The sequence below is a fragment of the Monopterus albus genome, unplaced genomic scaffold (assembly GCF_001952655.1).
Source record: "Monopterus albus unplaced genomic scaffold, M_albus_1.0 scaffold21.1, whole genome shotgun sequence".
Lineage (NCBI taxonomy): Eukaryota > Metazoa > Chordata > Actinopteri > Synbranchiformes > Synbranchidae > Monopterus > Monopterus albus.
In genome coordinates this window covers 2,913,823-2,932,904 of record NW_018127901.1, presented here as the reverse complement: position 1 = coordinate 2,932,904, position 19,082 = coordinate 2,913,823, and the positions used below count along the sequence as shown (strand labels likewise).

The 19,082-nt window shown below is 43.2% G+C and overlaps 1 protein-coding gene across 1 annotated transcript in view; it reads left to right on the top strand.

The window, feature by feature from the left end:
- Positions 1–19,082, top strand: part of ppargc1b (peroxisome proliferator-activated receptor gamma, coactivator 1 beta) — an 82,735-nt gene that overhangs the window by 55,656 nt on the left and 7,997 nt on the right. Inside the window, exons 2-5 of the mRNA XM_020594015.1 lie at positions 3,008–3,193; positions 6,736–6,936; positions 14,825–14,950; positions 17,608–18,646. Of these exons, the coding sequence (XP_020449671.1) occupies positions 3,008–3,193; positions 6,736–6,936; positions 14,825–14,950; positions 17,608–18,646 (1,552 nt within the window). The remainder of the gene's footprint in view (positions 1–3,007; positions 3,194–6,735; positions 6,937–14,824; positions 14,951–17,607; positions 18,647–19,082) is intronic.

Here is a 19,082-nt window from a genome sequence, read left to right as displayed (position 1 = left end):
TTTCCTACCACTCCCTCTTCCTTCTCTTCTGTGTAATGTATGGATCCATGAATGGTATCAGCTCATGGTTCCAAATAAACCCTCCTCACATCGACCAATCAAACACACCTGTACACAGATTGCGAGGAGAAGTTGTACTTATCTGTATGAGCTCGTAGATCAAAGCCCGGTGAGCAGCGATCATAAATATAACATGATACTGTAGTGATTAATACACTGAAGCTGGACGTGGTTTTCTGGATGATGGAAAGTGTGTGTTGGTGTTTGTGCAGAGCAAAAAAGTGCTGCAGACATAACTGGTGATTACTAAGTGAAGAAAGGATTATTATCATAGATAATCTTAACTGTGGACTAGAGGGACATTTAAAATATGCTGAAATAAACAAGTAAAAAAATAAAGTGAGCAGTAATTAAAAGTCACAACAAACAAATTCAAATTGAGACAGTGGCAAAATAATGAGACAAGAGCTGCAGCGATGGAAGAGAAGCGAGAGATGGATGATCATGCACTGCAGTGGGGATGCAGAGATGATTAATTATTGTAAATTCATCATGGACATGTAAACTGTATTGATTAGTTTTGGGGAACTGTAAATTCTGTGAGCTGCTCTTGTGAAAACGGCTTCTGATGATTAGTCATAACACAGAGGGAGGGAAGTGGACGGAGCAGGACTGAGCCAGTGCATCAACATGAATGTTTCTCTCACCTCATTTGGTATATTAGCTAAACAACAGGATAAAAACAGGCTCCTGGCCGTGGAAAGCAGACCAGGCTGCTGCTTTATGACGAGTCTTCAAACCATCTGCGTTCATCAAGTTCACTGATTAAACAGAACTTTGAGTAGCTGAGCTGCTGGGTCGTCACCATCCAACATAAAGACTGAAAATGTTAGTAATCTTTATATGTTGATAAAGTATTCCATGCAGTTTTCATTTAGAGAAAGGCAAACAAAGCAGACTGAACTTTGATTAGCTAGCTGGTAGCTAGCTGGTAGTCCAACTCAACACATTTAAACAAAATAAAATGTTTCGTCTGGTTTGTCGTTCATTCAAGTAAACCATTCTAATTGAATGCGTTTGCTTATTTTGCTTCTAAGTGCAGCAGTTATCAAGTATTTCTTATATAATTAACTTGGGAAATAGTTTTTTAAATGCACTTGAGCAGCTTTGTTGTGCTTTCATTTGAGTGATGGAGAAGTTCTGCAGTGGTGTCAGCAGGTCTGTTGCATTTTGACAATATTCTGTGGTTTGTGGCCATAAGTTTCCAGAAGCTTAACACCATGTCTGTACTTCTGCTTGTAATAATCTCATCAACTCTTGAATAAGTTAAAGTTTCATGTCCAGGGGACAAAGAAGCAACATGTGGCTTTGGGTCAGTCAGGGTGAGATGAGGTTACTGCCAACAAAACCTGATAGTGAATGAAAACCATCTGTTTGAATCGGTTGAAACGGTTGGTTTAACTGGTCGACCCTGTCTGAGCGTGCAGCGAGGAATGGAGAAGGCAGTGTGTGTGTGTGTGTGTGTGTGTGTGTGTGTGTGTGTGTTAAGTGAATGAAAAACAGGTCATGTTTCCTCCTCATGCATACAATAGGACATGGATCTGTCTTCTCAGCCCACGTGTACACACACACACACACACACACCGTAGTTTCCTTGATTCCTTGTACAGAACTAATCCAGTTGGACTGCTTTCTGTGCCTAACTATTCCCTCCTTCTCTTTCCTTCCCCAAAGTCTTCCTCTGTAGTAACCCTAACCCCATGAGACCAGAATCACTTCCCTCCACACTGAGTCACGTACACACACTACCCGCTCTTCTTATTTCCGGTTCTCTTAGTGACTCGCCTCATTGTTTCTGTCTGAAAGTCAGCGGCGTGTGGTGACTGCAGACCACAAGGCAGCTGCTTCTCACAGTTTGGTTTCCGGGATATGTTATCAGATTGAGGGGTTCTTCAGAGTTTCACTGGAGGGATTCAGGGATTCTTTCAGCTTACAGATATTTGTGAGATGGGGTTTTTGAGATTCATGAGGTTTCGTGGATTTGTGAAGGGGCTGGTAGGGTTCAAGGGGTTCTAGAGTCTGTAATGACATGCATAGGGGCCTAGCAATCAAACTTGTGTATAATTTCACTGGGATTTTATTCGTGAATAAATGAAAACTTTTGCTGCAGCCGTTAAAGCAACGCATTACTGCCACTGTAATCAAGTCTCCATAAGTTGTGTAGATGACTAACATTTTATGAACACAGAGCAAATGATTTACTTCTCAGACACAGTACACAAGAGTCAGCAGGTTTTCCAAACTGTACAGTATAAAGCTGAAAACAAAGTTAAATCACTTGTGTGGCACCGCGACCAAAGAGTCCACAGATTAAACCGAGCAGCTTATTTCACTGATTAACGCAGCCTCAACCGATGAAGAGGGACTAATCACCCGAAGACCTCTTGGGTCACAGTTGCACCGTGTTGTGAGCCACAGGGAGACGTGTTGGGCGCTTGCTTCAACAATGACTGCTGGTGCATGCGACATTTTCTGCTGCGGGGCACATGCCTCTGTTGCTTTCAGTGTTGAACGTCCTCCAACATGGAAGTCTCATTATCTATAATAAGTAGCTGTTGAGAGATGAGGAGCTGTTGATGAGAGCCCCTTGGCTGCACTATACGCCAGATGATGGAGGTTTTATCCAAAGTGCCTCACGGTACATCAGCTGTAGCTCAGAACAGGAACTAAACTCCACATTGTAACAATGGCAGTTCAGTGCTAAGAGGTGAACTTCACAGGAAGCAGCCGTCTTGGCACTCTCAGAATGAGTTGCCATGTTTCCAAAGTGGCTACAGAGAAAACATTACTTCCTGTGTGACACATTTAGACCTGTTCATCTCACCCAGGATCTTTCCTGGGTGAGCAGCAGCTTTACAACATGACCCATTCATCTCAAAAGAACAGATCACCTGAGAATTTAGCTTTAGTCTTGCTGTCTGACTAATGTGACCTTTTCCATTTTCAGTATGGGGAGGAGGAAGTGTCTTCCGACCGTTTGGACACTGACTTCGCAGACATTGACCTCTCCCAGCTTGACACCAGCGACTTCGACAGCGTCAGTTGTCTCAGCGAGCTCCAGTGGTGCAATGATCATCCAGCCGATGGGTCGCCGGCCTCAATCCGCTGCAGTACAGCAGATGAGCTCTTTGAGGTGAGGCTCCATCTCCCCAGTACAGTTCAGTTATACAGCCGATGCTGATCTACTGTCAGTCACAATGCACCAGATGTATATTCACTTCTTCACTGATGCAGCCAGGCTTTTGTTATAAAATGAATTTAAGTTAGTTGATTGATTAGATTGATTGAGATGAGTAAGATTTGTCACTAAAACTGGCTGGGACACATTAATCTTAGCCTAACGATCAGTTAGATGGTGGTGGTGGATCCCACAGAGGTGCCCTGTCCAACCGGGGTTGAGGTTATGGGTGACATGAAGGAGACTTTGTGCAAACTTTCTATTTCTGATAATGCTCTTTGGTGGAAGTATTTGTACAGTGTGTGATCAGCAGATTGAGCAAGAGATGCTGCACTTGGCAGATGTGGGGGCAGAACATTTGTCCCTACTCCTCCCCTGATCCCCTGGCTGACATCTGGACATGCAGTGTTTCTCAGGGGGCACTGCCAAGACAGTAATTCCCAGTTATGCTGTGTGTAACATGATGATGGAAGCAGGCCATCAGTTTGGATCAGCTACTGCTTCTCGGAGCCAATGAAAGCCTGATGTCAGGTGCCCCAGCCGGATGAATTCAGAGAACACCCTTCTTATTTTTCTCGCTGTGACAGCCAGCCCCGCATCATCAATTGTCTATAGGTTTTCCAGGCTTATTTCAGTTCATCTCAAGAATAAAAAGACAACAGAGATACAGAGCAGCATTCAGGTCGAGATCAGCGGCTATGTAACGCAGCAATGCTGGCGGAAATTGCTCGGATGCCGTGATGCACCATAAATTATTAGTTAAATGAAGACGGGCAAGGCATCATGGGAATGTAGCTGAAGTAAACTATTAGGCGACACCCGAGTGACTGTCTCCCAAATACTAGCACAAAACTTTGACAGTTGGCATTTCAGGACAAACTTGAAGTACTGCATAACAGTAACAGATATTTGTATTGACAGCGTCCTGTAGTCTTAGTGAGAAAAGGGCGAGAACAAGAGGCTTCATCACTGTGTCAGAGAAGACGGCTGCATTGATCTGTTGTTTTCACTCTCCTGTCCTTCACTACCTTCTTATTTGCTCAGATACTGTTTTACCTGTTATCTCATCTTTAGTGTTGTTGAGCTCTGTTTTCCTCTTTGCTCCATTTTCCTTCTCTCTTTAACTTTTTTTTTACTGAATCTTTCCTTTCTCTGCTTGCATTTACTGTAGAGCTGTGCTTTGTGACACAGCCAGAGAAATAATAGAACATACTATGAAACAACAGATGTTTTTCTATGGTTGCAGGACACACGTCGTCATATTGAGCAGCCCTACTTTCTTTGTTGTCTGTCTGGACACGAGTCTGAATGTTTATTTCCTTGCCTTGTTTCTTTAACATTCTCTGTTACTTTGCCTTTTGCTGTCTCATCACTAATATAAGCCATCATCTACACTGACCTTTGGTTTGAGCTTTCCATACATCTGTACCACCCACAAACTCCCTTAATCCCCACATTATATTATATTTCAGCCAGTTTCATATTGATCAGACTGATACAGCTATACAGACAGAGTCAGATGGCATTCGGTTAGAAACACACTGTAATAGAATGATAAGCCGATGGATGAAGCCCCCGTGTCTCTGTTTGGAAATACGCCACCTACCGTAGCATATTAGAATCTAATCCCACGTCGGGCAGGACTGATTGATGATTGATTGGTGTGTGTGTGACAGGGCTTCATTTAACTTTGGAGAGTGTAGAGCAAGAAATGGACAGTATACATCATTACTTTAATAATGATGATAATGCTGTATCTACTGTGTCAAATAAATCTATTTTATGCTGCGTCCTATCAACCATTAAACCTGCTGAGTCTCTTTCACACTCTGATTCTGATCCATAATGTTATTAACATAATCAGGTGATATCCTTTAAAAGTACAAACATACAGGTAATGCTGATAAAGTTCTCTGGTGATGATACACCCACTGAGACGGGCGGAGACCAGATTTAAAGGGGAAAGAACAACTAAGTGATTTTAGAACCATGTTTCAAGCCCCTGTAACGCTACATGGAAAAGTCAATTAATTCAAAACAAATATGTTTCATCCAAAGACAACTAACTATCAGGAATAGCATCATTCATACCCCCACGAAATCCACTTTGATTCTGTTTATGAATATCTTCTTGGCATCCTGTAGAGAGTTTCGGCATCGAAGAGAGCGAGAGAGGCAGCGAGCCTCAGAGACATTTAGCAATAAATAGTTTGGCAGCCGGAGACAGATAGTGCTGGATGATAAAAGGGAGAGACAGATGATTGGAGCTCAGTGGCTTCCTGTAGGCTAGCCATGCTATCACCTCTCCACCAGACTCTGCTCTCAGCGAGATGGCAGCTCCACAACATTAAACAACCCCTGTGTGGAGGGAACAGGAGGAACGGAGGGGTGGAAAAGAGCAGAAATGGTTTTCTGAGGATAATCTTCAAATTTGACAATTTTCACGCTAGAAATTTGTGGAAAAGCATGTGCACATAATTACAGAAACCAAAGCCAGATAGTCGAGAGCCAAACAGAATCACAGTAACAAACGTCTTGATTGAGCAAACTTGTATTTAGTTTTTTCTATTGAGGTCAAAGGTCAGAGGAACATTGTCCCGACCATGTTAATAAACAAGACAGGATTGAAGTAAAAGGGACCTTAGACAGCAGCTGACTGGAGCAGGAGAGTGACCCAGACCTTCCAGAAGGCACTTTTCTGTCTGTTTAGGACAAAAATCCCCAAGTATAAATGTAGTACACGTGCAAATTTGTCAAGTTATTTTCCATCTGTGGTGGTGACTCAAAACTAAACTACTCAAACAAGGCTGTTATTTCACTCCTGTGGATTTCTGTGCAGGGCAGGGCCACACACAGCATCTACTAATCAAGCCCTGTTGTTTTGCTAAATGGCAGGGAATCCTTCAAAATAAAACTTTTGGAAAAACTCTAAGAAAACTAGCTATTACTGATTGATATTGTTTTCAGAGTCCAATTAGCTTAGTGTGGTTTTCTTCTGGTCAAAATTAGACCCTGTTACATGACTGAATATTTTTTTCACTTCATGATGCTTGATAGTAGAAAATGTGCCCAATCTAAAACATCAACAGTCCATGTGAACGAGTAAGAGAGAGGGCTTCATTCAAGAGCTGCCACCTTTCTCTGATGTTCAACAGAGGAAACGGCAGAATGCAGCGCAGCCACAGTGAACATCTAAGCAGCAGCAAGTTCATGCTGCTTTCCTGGAGTCTTGAGCGTAGGAAATCACTAATAAAGAAGCAGACGTGGACATGGCAGAATGGGGAAAAGCTGGCTCCCGAAAGCAGGTTAAATAATTCCAAACTGAATGTTTCGAGTTGCCGTGGAGTTGGAGATGTTCAAATTAGCAGCGTCAAGAATGAACTTCAAATCACAGCCTGTACCACGACTACTAAACAGTGTGTGGTGAAATAGTTTTAACATGACAGAGGTTGCTTCTAACTGTGTCGTCACACTGGGTTGTGTTTGACTCCCTCCAGATAGAAGAGGAGAATGCGGCTCTGCTCGCCGCTCTGACCGACAGCCTGGATGGCATGGTGGATGCAGAGGTGGGTGGGCTCTCTGTGTTCCCCACCCTGGGGGAGGAGCCTGACCAGGAAGAGGAGGAAGAGGACAGTCTTCCTCTCAGTGCCGAGGACTTCAGCCAGTCCCTGGGGCCCGAGACAGAGGACCCATCACTAGTAAGAACACCTCTACTTTCTGAAGATGGGGCAGTGCTTCAGTCTGTTGGGTATAGTTACTAAGATAACATATAGAGAACACTTATTTCCATCTCCCCTGCAGCTGCCTAACCTCACTTTTGCAACACCTATCTGAACATTTACCCTTGTGTAACAACCTGATACTTTCACCTAAAATACCCTCATGTTTTTTTGTGTCAGTGGTCTGCAAATCTAAAGTCTCTCACAGCTCCAGTGGGGCCCTTCATACATGCTTCACAGCCTGACTGTCCTTTCCCATGCTCTCCCTCTCTCCCGTATCTTAATCTGTGTCGCATTTGCTAATCTTGATGTTCCTCTTGTTGGCCTGCAATGTTCAAAGTCTGCCATTACCTCCAGGAAAACAGAAGGGCACTGAGGCACACTAACCTTTCATCCAGTCCCGTCCTGTGTGCGTCAGTGTGCACGCTTTGGGTAATATTTTGAATTGTAATTACCTTTCTGTTCAGGTTAAGTCCAAGCTATAGGTTTTGTTGTAGTAACAACAGGTTCTCAGACCTCAGCAGTGATACAGTAAAACCAGAACTGACAGAAATGATGGTCAAAACTACAGAAAACAGGCTGAAAATCTGCTGGGCGTCTCTCTGGGCCGCCTGAACTCTGTTTCAGGGGGCAGACTTTTGTCTTTTCTCACTCTGTTCCACCAGTTTTCATCCCCCTGAACCACATCCCTTCAAAAAACGCAATCTCCAAATCATAATACAGGAACAACAAATTGCCGTATGTGAATACTGTGCCCTACTTTCCTTTCTATTTGCTCTGCTGTCAGAGGAATGCTGGCCTGCACCCAGCTCTGGAGCTTAATTCAAGCAGGAAGCTATAAAGGACTTATGATTACTGTAATGTAGCTTTATTGTACTTGTCGAGATGAATCTGGCCCTCTTCCTTAATTTAACTTAAAATTCACAGCAGAGGGGCTGCTTACAGGGTTTTCTTGTGCACTCTGATTTAGCGCCAGCCTACAAAGATACAGTACTATTGTCTGGAGGCCCTGAGTCATGTCGGATGGCTGAATGCCTACAGTGTAAATACTCGCCAAGCTGCCCCACCTTCCCTTTTACAATTACACACCAAGTAAAACTATAAAACAAATCTGTCAATGGAGATTTGTTTAGCTTTACAAACAGTTCAAGGTTTAGGGGAGGGTCAACTGTGGGCAACAGGGCTGCTTAGTAAGAGTGTGAGAATGGCCTATTTGGGATGGCAAGATATATTCTGTTAAGGAAAAATCGATGTAAACAGCGGATAGAGAGAAAAGCAAAATAAATGCTTGTACTGTTATATAAACTACAGATAATGAAGGTCAGTAGGTTTCATAAATCCACATTTAAAGCAGCTAGTTGCGGAAGTCGGGCATCTGATTAGGATGCTTCCTGGGTGCTGTTACTTTGGAGGTTTTCTGGGCACATCTAACTGGTTGGAGTCCTGGGGTAGACCCAGGACACCCTGGAGAGATTGTATATATCATCTGGACTAGGAAGGCCACGATGTCCCTCAGGAGGGTGCTTTAAAATGTTGCTGGGGAGACAGAACGCCCTATTAAACCCGATGCCCCCTCAAGCTGACCCCAGATAACAGATGGATGGAAATTTAAAGAGAGAATATCTAACTTTAGGCTTATTTCTCTGGCTATCACTATCTGAAACTCTACTCAAAAAAGTAGCTGCTGTGATCTTGGCGTACAGGTTGTGCTGTAGATTTACCAAATATTACTTTCAGTGTCTCTTTGAAATATGCTTTACTTACCTGGGACTTTGTTTTCAGCCTGTACTGTTGCCTGACTTTTCATTTTTTGCAGTAGCTTTATTGAGTACCGGGGTTTCATAGCTAATAAAAGCAACTGCTAATCTTATAAAAGATCAACAAGCTGCAGAGCCACGGTTTTTCATGCAGACTGCTCTGCCACTGTTGGTAGCATGACGAGATCTGACTAACCACAGGAAGTGACCTGCCTTCCAAATTGGTGTAAATGATAATGACTTCAACTTCAATTGACTTAGATGGTCAGCACAGGAATAAGGGTAGTTTGGCAGTTGAGGAAGCCCATTAGTGTATGGCTTGTGATTCTAAATTCCTTCTAATAACTTTTAAGGTGCTGTATATATCTGTGAGCCAGTGATCCTCCTTCTGTCCACGACGCCTCTCAGGTCATCAGAACAGACCCTCCGGTTGTGCCCCTCTCAAAGTTCAAGACATGTGGTGACCGAATATTTTGTGTCCTGATGTTTCGTCTCCCTCTGGGGGTTAGATCAGTAAACTTTGATTAGTGTTTTAAACTGTAACAGTAACAGTAAACGGCACACAGCAACACAAAACTGGTTTTGTTGCTGTACCTCCCTGGCATTGTTTAGTCCAAAACACCAGCTCAGTGATGCTGAAAGGTCAAGCCAGCAGATGCTGTCGCTTTCACTGTTGTACTGCAAAACACTGGTGCCTCTCACATGTCTATCGTGCCCTTGTTTCACCTTGAGGATGTCTTGACATCAGTCAGCTTATGTCAAAATAAGCCTGCGTGTAGGTTGGTTAATCTGTTGCAGGTCAAAGGTCTCTTGCGGGTTTTTCAGTTTCTACCTCCATGTAGTAACAGAGATGCAAACTAGTGAGGGTCCAAGTAGGTGACAACGATTTCCTCACCCAAAACTAAATGAAATAAGCCAGTTATGAAAGTTACTTAAATTATTTGAAAAAACTCAAGCTACAGTATTTGAGGGAAAGCAGTAGAGCTGTCTTTTCTCTCCCCAGACACAGTGCTCAGTCAACTGGTGGTTGCTTCATTCGTCTGGTAGCTGGCAAGATAACACGTTTTCAAGTTTCCTCGCAAAGACACACAGATCCCTTTTTCTGTCACCCAACCATATGCTACTATTACAGCTGCTGCTAGGCCTTTACTGTAGCTTCCACTTCTACCTCTATCTCTGTTGTACTGCAACTTCTGAACGCCCATTTCCATTCAGTGTCATCTTGGCAGCGCCTCTGTGCAGCATGTTTGTCACTAGCAAATCAAGACTATTTGGGTGTGATGTTCTTCTGAAATGATGGCAGTGTGCTCCACCTCCATTGTTATTAAAATGCTACTACTGTTCACCTGGAACAACCACTTCACATGACTGTAGTAATACCAAACCCATCAGTTTAGATTGCAGTTTACACAACATAAGTAGCATTTATATTAGCGCTCTCCCAACCTCGCGATTTTCTTTTTCTGCCTGGTTCATTCATGATTTTCAGTCTTGTTTTCTTCAAGGAAAATCTCTTGCTAAGAATTTGTGAAACAAGATTGAAAAATAATTCTGCTTCACTGAAACAGATTAATTTGTAAAATATTTATAATCACATATTTTGGCTTCTCCTGGAGTTTTAGATTTACTGAATTATTCACTCATTTGAAATTCATTGTCCTGGTCCTGTGTCAGGAGAGTCCTGATGGAAAGCAGAATATTTGACTTTACTGTGTATAAGTCATATTATCTTGGTATTGGCTGTTTCCATTGCGTTCATTATGGGTGGCAAAAATAGTAACCTGGCACTCACCTCCATTCACACAGAGAAACCCAGTGTGATAACATTATGCTATTTACTCTGCTGAAGTTGTCAGATGTGTGTCTGCATGTGTGTGTGTGTGTGTGTGTGTTTCATCCCCCGTTTCCATCCTTTGAGTGGTTTGCTGTCACATGGCTGCTGTCATTAGTGTACAGCCTTGAGTGTGGTGCTGCCCTCTGCTGGTGTGACATGATGCTGCAGATGAAGCTACACTGCTCGTTTGTGTGTGTGTGTGTGTGGCCTGTATTGCTCATGTTGTGGGGACGTAAACCTGTTTACACAGTCACACTGTGGAGACTTGACGTCTTTATGGGGACAAACACCTAGTCCCCAAAACATAGATCACTACATTTTAGAGTGATGGCTTGTTTAAGGTTAAGGTGAGGTTAGATATTAGGCGAGTAGTTTGTTATGGTTAAGGTTAGGGTAGGTCTGAATGTAAGTCTGTGATGTCAGTAATGGAAATATGTGTGTGTGTCTATTCGGCCACATGTCTGATCATCACATATCTGTTTTAAACCTTATTACAGTGATGGGATTCACATTAAAGATGTGAATAATAATAATCAACAATATTTTTAAATGTATTTGAAAGAATTCTAATTTGTTCTGACTGCTGCTTTTGATGACTTACGTGTACAAACTCACATGTATGTAGCTGTTTAGAAAGCACAATTGGAAGTTCTGTACATTACTTCAGCAATATCAGTCAGAATATGATTACAGATATATTAAATTAGTGTTTTGATAAGATGCCTGAAAATAAATCTGGTCATGACTAGTGAAAAAAAAAGATAAAATGGCCAAATGATGTCAGTGATGTCGTTAAATGCAGCTTTAAAGGAAAGTCTTCTTAATGCAAAGCAGAAACAAGTAGAGTAGTGTTGAGGAGCCTGGACGCTGCTGGTAGGTTTTCAGTGTTTCATACAGAAACAAACCTTCAGTCTCCACTTCACTTTCCTCAATGGGACTCTCAGAGGAGCGTGATCACACACTCTGAGCCAAGCTGGCTCACCCACAAAAGGCCATGGTGGCCCCATTAGCAATGCAGGCTTTCATCCCATTCAGTCATTCGACCCAGATAATATTCTGCGGTTACTGTTTGATGGTAATGTAAAAACATTACAGTCATATATAGTGACACCATAGTAAACAATAAATCTTTTTTCAGGAAAGAAGCTTTTTGCGTTTCCCCTTAAAAGTCTTCTACCACATCAGTTTCATTTATAAACTATATTCTCTTTAATTTTTCACTTTACTTTCTCATAGAGATTTGTGCCCACTTAAAAAGGCTGTAAATTGGTATTAAAAGCCTTCTCCAGATATATGTAGTTCTCCATTGAGACTTCAGGCAGAGGTGGCCTAACAGATTTGATGAATACTTGTGGCACCATGATTGACCTCCAGTGCATTTTAAAGGCTAGTAACTATCTAGCAACATTGTTATATATTTAAACATAATAAATAGAATAAAAAATGTACATTTAAACATCAGGCATTTGTAGCGTGGATTTAAGTCGAGCCAGTTATTTAGTGAACCTTAAGCAAATAGTCTGATATAGTGTTCTGGTCTTTTGCTCATCTAGCTAGCTAGCCTGCTAAGATAGTAAAACAACTTGTGTTAACATGCTAATGTGTTAACAAGCTCATACAAGATAGGTTAGCTTGTGCTAAAATGCACAGTAATATGTGTGTCTAAAAGATGCTAAGCAGGTAGGTATGGGAAGTCAGCTAACAGGCTGACGTTATAGAAAACAGTTGTTTCTTATTGGCAGGTGTCTGTTAAAACATGGTTCGGCTTCACAGTATTGTCATTCTAAACTAGTACGCAAATGTAATAAACTGCAGGTAGCCAACGTTACTAGTTGAATCTCACTGGTGACACAGCCCTGAATGTGAGGTTAGTGGGTGGCATTCCCCACCTCCACCTACAAGGTACTTCTGCATTAAGATACCCCAAAACTGAAGACACAGGAAAGACACGGGATGAGCCTAAATACTTTAAGTGCAGACCAGAGCTGTAGCAAATTCAAAATACCTAATTATTTAGAGAACTAAACAAAGTACCAGAGTTATGGGTCTGTACTTGAGCTTCAGGTTGACACACCAGATTTCGTGCAGCAGCGGGGTTCTTCATACTAAAATGCAAATTGGGAGCCATCGTTGACTTTTCGCTTCAGAGTTTCATGTTTACAGTTTGTACTTTTGACTTTTTAAATCGAAGAACAAGATAATTTCAAACACAGCTGCTCATCTTTAACAATAAGAATTCAGCCCCGACATGCTCCACCTGTCGCTGTGAGAAGGCTGGAAGCCAAAAACAACTTCTCCAGCCGTCCTGCTGTATCTAAACAATAACTGGTCATTTTAGCATTAAACAGACTAAGTTAGTCCTTATTCCAGTTGAGATGGCTTAATCATTTCTGATCCATTTCAGTTCTCTAACTTTATTTGTCCTGAGCAGGGATGAATTTGTTTACACAGGGTCAGGTGACAGTTGCTGTTTGCCAAGATATGGGAACCTCCAATATGGCTGCCAGGGGGCGTATTGCATTAAACGAACCCTCTGTACGCTGTTATATCTGCTTAGTATATCCCCACTGCTCCAATCCTCATTCCTATCACATCTGTATTTTCCACATCATTTTCTCCTGGAGCAGACGCTGCACGGCTAAGCCGAGGATTTTCTCCCGAAGCTGATTTATCCCGTCTGATACCCCTGTCATGAAGCTGCAGTAGGCACTGGAATGAATGGATGAAAACAGAGAGAACAGAGCTGATATAGAGTATAGAGATGTGCAGTGTTGGGGACTAGTGAACTACATGTATTTCAACGAGTATTTCAACTACACTCATATTTGTGTAGTGACTGAAGTAGTTAAATTATATTTTTGCCATTTTTTGTGTAGTTAACTACTGCAACTACAAATAATTTTGGGCTATGAAAGGAAAGGAATGATTTTTATTTTTATTTTTAGTTTACCATTGCTTCTCTAACCCTAACTGCCTTTTGGATAAAAACACTGCCATGTAAACAAGAGACTGCTCTGAGAAGTAGTAGTAATAGATGGGCCCTTTTAGACCAGAGTTCAAGCTGCTCATACTGTCTAAAGCATGTAAGTCCAAGGCTGTGCACGTCAGATGTTGCAAAACTGGCAAGTAACACAACAGGCCCATATGTTTACCTTGTTTCGTGGTCAGATAAATAAACTCAACAGTCATATTTTACTAGCATGTGATTTTTTTTTTAAATGATATAGTTGTGTTTTACATGTACAGCACATTTCATTTTTTTGCAAAGTATTTTAAACTACTTTGCTGTAGTTTAACTTCTTCCAGAGTGAAGTAGTTGATAGTTTGGAAAGCTACATTTTCAAAGTAGTTTCCCCAAAACTGGAGGTTTGGATGATGATGGGTGTGACAGGTCATTCAAATGGAGAGAATGTGTGGAGATGAAAGAATAGTGATGAGAGGTGGAAAGGAAATGGTAAGTAAGAATGATGAGCTGGAATCAGAAAAGCTTAGGGATTAGAGACAAAAAAGAAAGGAGGATGGCCATAGACAGGTGGTAGAGAAAGGAGGATGAGATGGCACAAACAGAGAGGCTTAATGGAACAGGAAGACATTAGCCTGGATGGAGGAAGACAAACTGAATGGGAGACCTGATGGAAGGATGAAGGAGAAGGGGAGGAACAGAAGTCATATTCTGTGGTAATACAGAGAAAGAAATGGTTGAATGTCGCTCTTGAATAGGAAATGTGAATGTGCCATGTAGCCGTCAGCTTTAGTGATGTGATAAATGTACAGCGCCATAACCTCATGGCCTCTTATGCACATTATTCCCTTGTACAAACATCCATCTGCAGGGATTTAACAGCTGACAGAACAGCAGTGAGATATATGTAGAAACTGAAATGAGAGGCTGGAAGAGCCAAATGTTGGACACTTTAATCTCACCGTTGACCGCTCTTTTTCTTCATCTTACCCCTTTTGGTATAAAATCTGTAAAATATATTTTTTATTAAACTTGCAAAGCTTTTTTTCCTTTCTCACTCTCCTAACCTTTTACACATTTATATCCTTGTATTGCTGTTATGTTATGGCGTAACTGAAAGTCAAATCACAACATTTGACCAACATTTTAATACAGAACGGGTGTAAACATGCCACTTTTAGGAAGCAACAACTCAAAGTGGTGATTTTCCACCTCTTTTCTATCCATCTGTTTTACCACTAAGCAATTTGATAGATACCAGTTTGCAAACTGCAGCCAGACTTATCTCTTCTACTCTGTTTTTCTTCTTCCCAGCTAAAGAAGCTGTTGCTGACCCCTCCCAACGTGCCCACGGGCATCGATGCACATAAAGATGGAGTCCACAGCCATCGCTCTAGCAACAGAAGCCTCCACCTACGGCCGGTCAGACCTCTGGTCAAGGTGAGGCATGAATAGGTAGATTTGTCTGGTTTACAGTGCGTGTTTAACATGGATTCACAGATTTTAAAACTCTCCTTTCACCTCTTTACCTTGCAATAAGGCGCAGCCTTCAGACTGTGAAGAACTGACGCAGTCTGACACACATCTCTGTTCACACCAGTTAACACCTCATTCCCTGCGTCCTCTGAAGGGCTGGTGACATAACAAGATTGGATTTTTCCAATCACTTCCTCGCTGAGGTGGCAAGTTAAGGCAGAAGTAATTCAGTGTAGCATGCGGGGACTGCAGTCATCATTCCTGTCGCTGCAGTTGTTCTTCAAACAGGTGGTTGCATTTTTTGCAGGCCAGAGTCAGAACAAAACATGCAACAGATATTAGCATTTGATGACTAATCACTCCTACAAAGTCCAGACGTTCAAGACTGTTTTCAACAGAAAAAAACACAGTAATTCATTCATGTACATTTTCCTGACAAGTTGCATCTTGTGGCTGTTCTCTCCTAAAAGCAAAGGTGGGGGTTAGCGTGACATAGCTATGGGGCTGCACATGTCTTGTTGCAGGGGCATGTTGATGGTTGGGTTGTTACCAGCTTCCACAATTTGTATCCTGTTTCCTACAAATAGTCAACACTGGTATCTTTTAACCATGACCTCAGTTTACAAAGTTGTGGGAGTTTAAAGTGAACAGAGCTTCAATCATAGAGATAGCAGATCAGAAAATGTTAAGATGAATCCTCACAGTCATGTGGCTGCTGACATAGGCCTTATTTTGTTGCACTTCAGACATGCTGGCCCAGTGATATTCTTCTCCGCAGCTTTGTCTTGTAAGATGTGGTGAAACCCTCCTTAAACAGTATCAATCCCACCTTGAGTGATTTCATTAGATTGGCTTTCAGAGCAGAGCGTCAGCATTAAATCAAGACTGATTGCAGTTTGAATGATTTTTTTCTACCCTGGCTAGAATAATTTATTGTGAAAGTACTGCAAAATTTAGAACTAACCCATGATTGGCGTCATAATGGCCTTTGAGAACTTCATATAGTGGCTAAACCCAACTTCTGACCGGCCTTGGATTTTTCAACAGCCACATAAAGAGGAGAGTGCAACCAGGCGTAGGCCAGCTAGTAGAACAACAGTTTTTATTTCCTAAATGACACATTCCATTTTAGAATATAAACAACTTGAGCATTCACGTTTGCAGAGACCTTCAGCTGCTGCCCGTCACAGATGCGGAGCCGGGAAACTGCCACTGCTGTGTGACTTGGCAGTAATTGGATAGCTGTTAGCATTGTGCTTCAAGTGGTCCTTGATTACAACACCAGCCTTTTATCTCGTACAAGCATAAAACATGGTGAGCCTTTACACAGCCTTCTGCTCAAGAAAGGAGGATACAAAAACCCATAGGGTGCAGCACAGGGATAAGCCAGTCTGTGTCCATCACACACCCCCCTGACATTGCAGCATGTGTGTGAGAGAGCTTTAGTTTCAGAGTGGTGTGGCTTTGCTGTGGCAGATGGCGGGAGTATTGACTGACAGGGCAGGAGGGCAACGGTGAATCACAGTCTCTGCTTCTCTCCTCTCTCTGTATGAGTAAGATGGAATCAGCCGTTTTATTGCAGCTGCACAATGATTCATGCCTCACAAAGTTGGAAGCAAAACTGACTGCTGTGTGCTCACAGTTCCTGTATGCAGGGCAGGAAACTGAAGGCGCACCCTTGCCTTCCTGAGTGTGTCTTTGTGTTGTTTGGTGGTTAATTTTTCTTGCTCCCATCAACAGGTACAGACATTGTGAGGAGATATTCCCAGCACAGCTACAGTGGTACATCAGTAGTCTCCTCAGAGACCGAGGACTTTTTCTGAGGTTGCCGTTTTATATTGATGCCCATTGACAGAAGCCTACTGTAGATACTGTAGCTGTGTTGCATTTGGATGAGTCAGAAGTATTCTTGAAGGTGTGCAAAAGCAAATAATGTCTAAGTGCATGTGGTCCAGAAAACAGTGATGTAGACTTATGGTTTATTATTTGTAATTTTAATAAAAGAAATCAGGGAATATTACATTTTTATGAGTAACTAGTTTCATTCATCCATTCATTTTCATGGGGGGGGGGGCCTGGAGCCAATCCCAGCCGGCAATCGGGCGAAGGCGGGGTACACCCTGGACAGGTCGCCAATCCATTGCAGGGCTAACACATAGACAAACACACACACTCCTATGGGCAATTTAGAGACACCAATCAACCTAAGCTGCAAGTCTTTGGACTGTGGGAGGAAGCTGGAGTACCCGGAGAGAACCCACGCAAGCACGGGGAGAACATGAAAGGTCCCGGGTGGGGCCCGAACCTGCTTGCTGTGAGGCAACGGTGCTAACCACTGCGCCATTGTGCTGCCCAGTAATTAGTTTCATCATTTTCAATTTATTTTTCTAAATATATGGATTAGATTTTAAAAATGGGTGAAAATCTATAAAATATACTCATGCTTTAAAAACGGCTTTTGAATGACTGATGCATGACAAGCAGCTGGGAAAAAGGAGGAAACTGACGGTGTAGAACATTTTTCTGCATTGAGTAATGAATGGATTGTAGGCTGCTGCATGTAGAGAGCAAACAGACTGAGGGTAACGTCTCACACTGGTCTCCACCCTCTTCACCCTCAGAGTGACCTTCCACAGGAGCGAAAGCCCCGTCCAGTGCGTCCAGTGGGCCGTCTGTGCACCGAGCTCCACCGCCACCTCACCACCACCCACAGCACAGAGGACACTCCGGCCCCCGACACAGAGGATGATGAAGAGGATGAAGAAGAGGACGAGGACAGTGAGTTAGAGGAGGAGGAGGAAGGGGAAGAGGAGGAGGAGGAGGAGTCATCCAGCAGCGAGGTGGAGACTGCTGTCCCTGCTGAGCCAGCCAAGCCTCAGTTCAGCTCAGAGAAAGAACTGCACTCAGTTGTTGAGCTGATCACATACATGCACACCTACTGCCTGCCCATGCGCAAGCAACAGGGCTGGGAGCGAAAGGACCGTGACCTTCCCAGGCCTCGGGCCCGACCTGAGGCCTCCCGCCCGCCCACCACAAACTCTCACAGCAGAGTTGTCTTGGTGGCCACTCCTGGGACTAGTGGGGCCATGACTGGGAGGGGAAGCAGTGCCCCCAGGAGGCTCCCGTTTGCAAGGCGAAGGGAGATGAAGGCCAGCTCCCTTCTCCGTGAGCTTTTGCAGCAGAGCAGCTGTTTTGATGTGAGCAAGCCTTACAGACTGCACAGCCCACCCTACGGTCACTCCCACACAGGGGTACCTGCTGCTTCTGTCCCTGCTAAGTCGGCCCCCACCCAGTCCCCCAGCTCCACCAGCCCTAAACCTGAGGTTCGTAAAGACTCCTCCTCCCCTGAGAGGAGAAACCTGTCCTCTGATGTGCCTCAAAGCCTGGAGGAGACCACAGATGACAGTGGCTCTTTCTCAGTTCGGCGCTCCCGACGTCTGGCCTCGTTCCCTAGCCGCTTTGCCAAGAGGCTACGGCCAGGACGGGCGAGGGATGGAGAGTGGAAGCACAAAGAGGAGGGGGAGGAAGGACGAACAAGGGACAAACTTTTGCCAACCCAAGCAGGAGGAGGAACCACGACAGGGACAAAGCCAGAGCAGCTAATGTTGGGTGACAGCAGCGCCGGTACCACAGAGTCGACCAAACCCAGCTGCCACAATGGTGAGATGGTACTATTCACACCTCTGGCATCACCGCTGCTTATAGCAGATTCTATTAGTAATATTTACTAATATTTAGCAAACAGTGGTTACAACGCATGTCACAGATTCTTTTTTTTATCCCAGACATCCCTCCAAATCTGAGTTTAGTCCATTGCTTGGCTCTTTCCATTATGGTCTGTGCTTCACTCAGTTAAGTCGTTGTAGCATGGAAATTACAGGATGACAAATGACTCATGCAGGATTTACTTAATGTCCTTAGATGAGAACACTGTAAACGGGTAACTATAGTTGCTGCAGTATATCTCAGCATGACATTCATGACATAACCAGTGTGATGCAGGTCAGAACTGAAAAAATGTGACTGTTGATCACACTGATTAACAGGCCTGAGTCATGTAAGGAGACATGTACGATACAATTAGATATACTGCAAA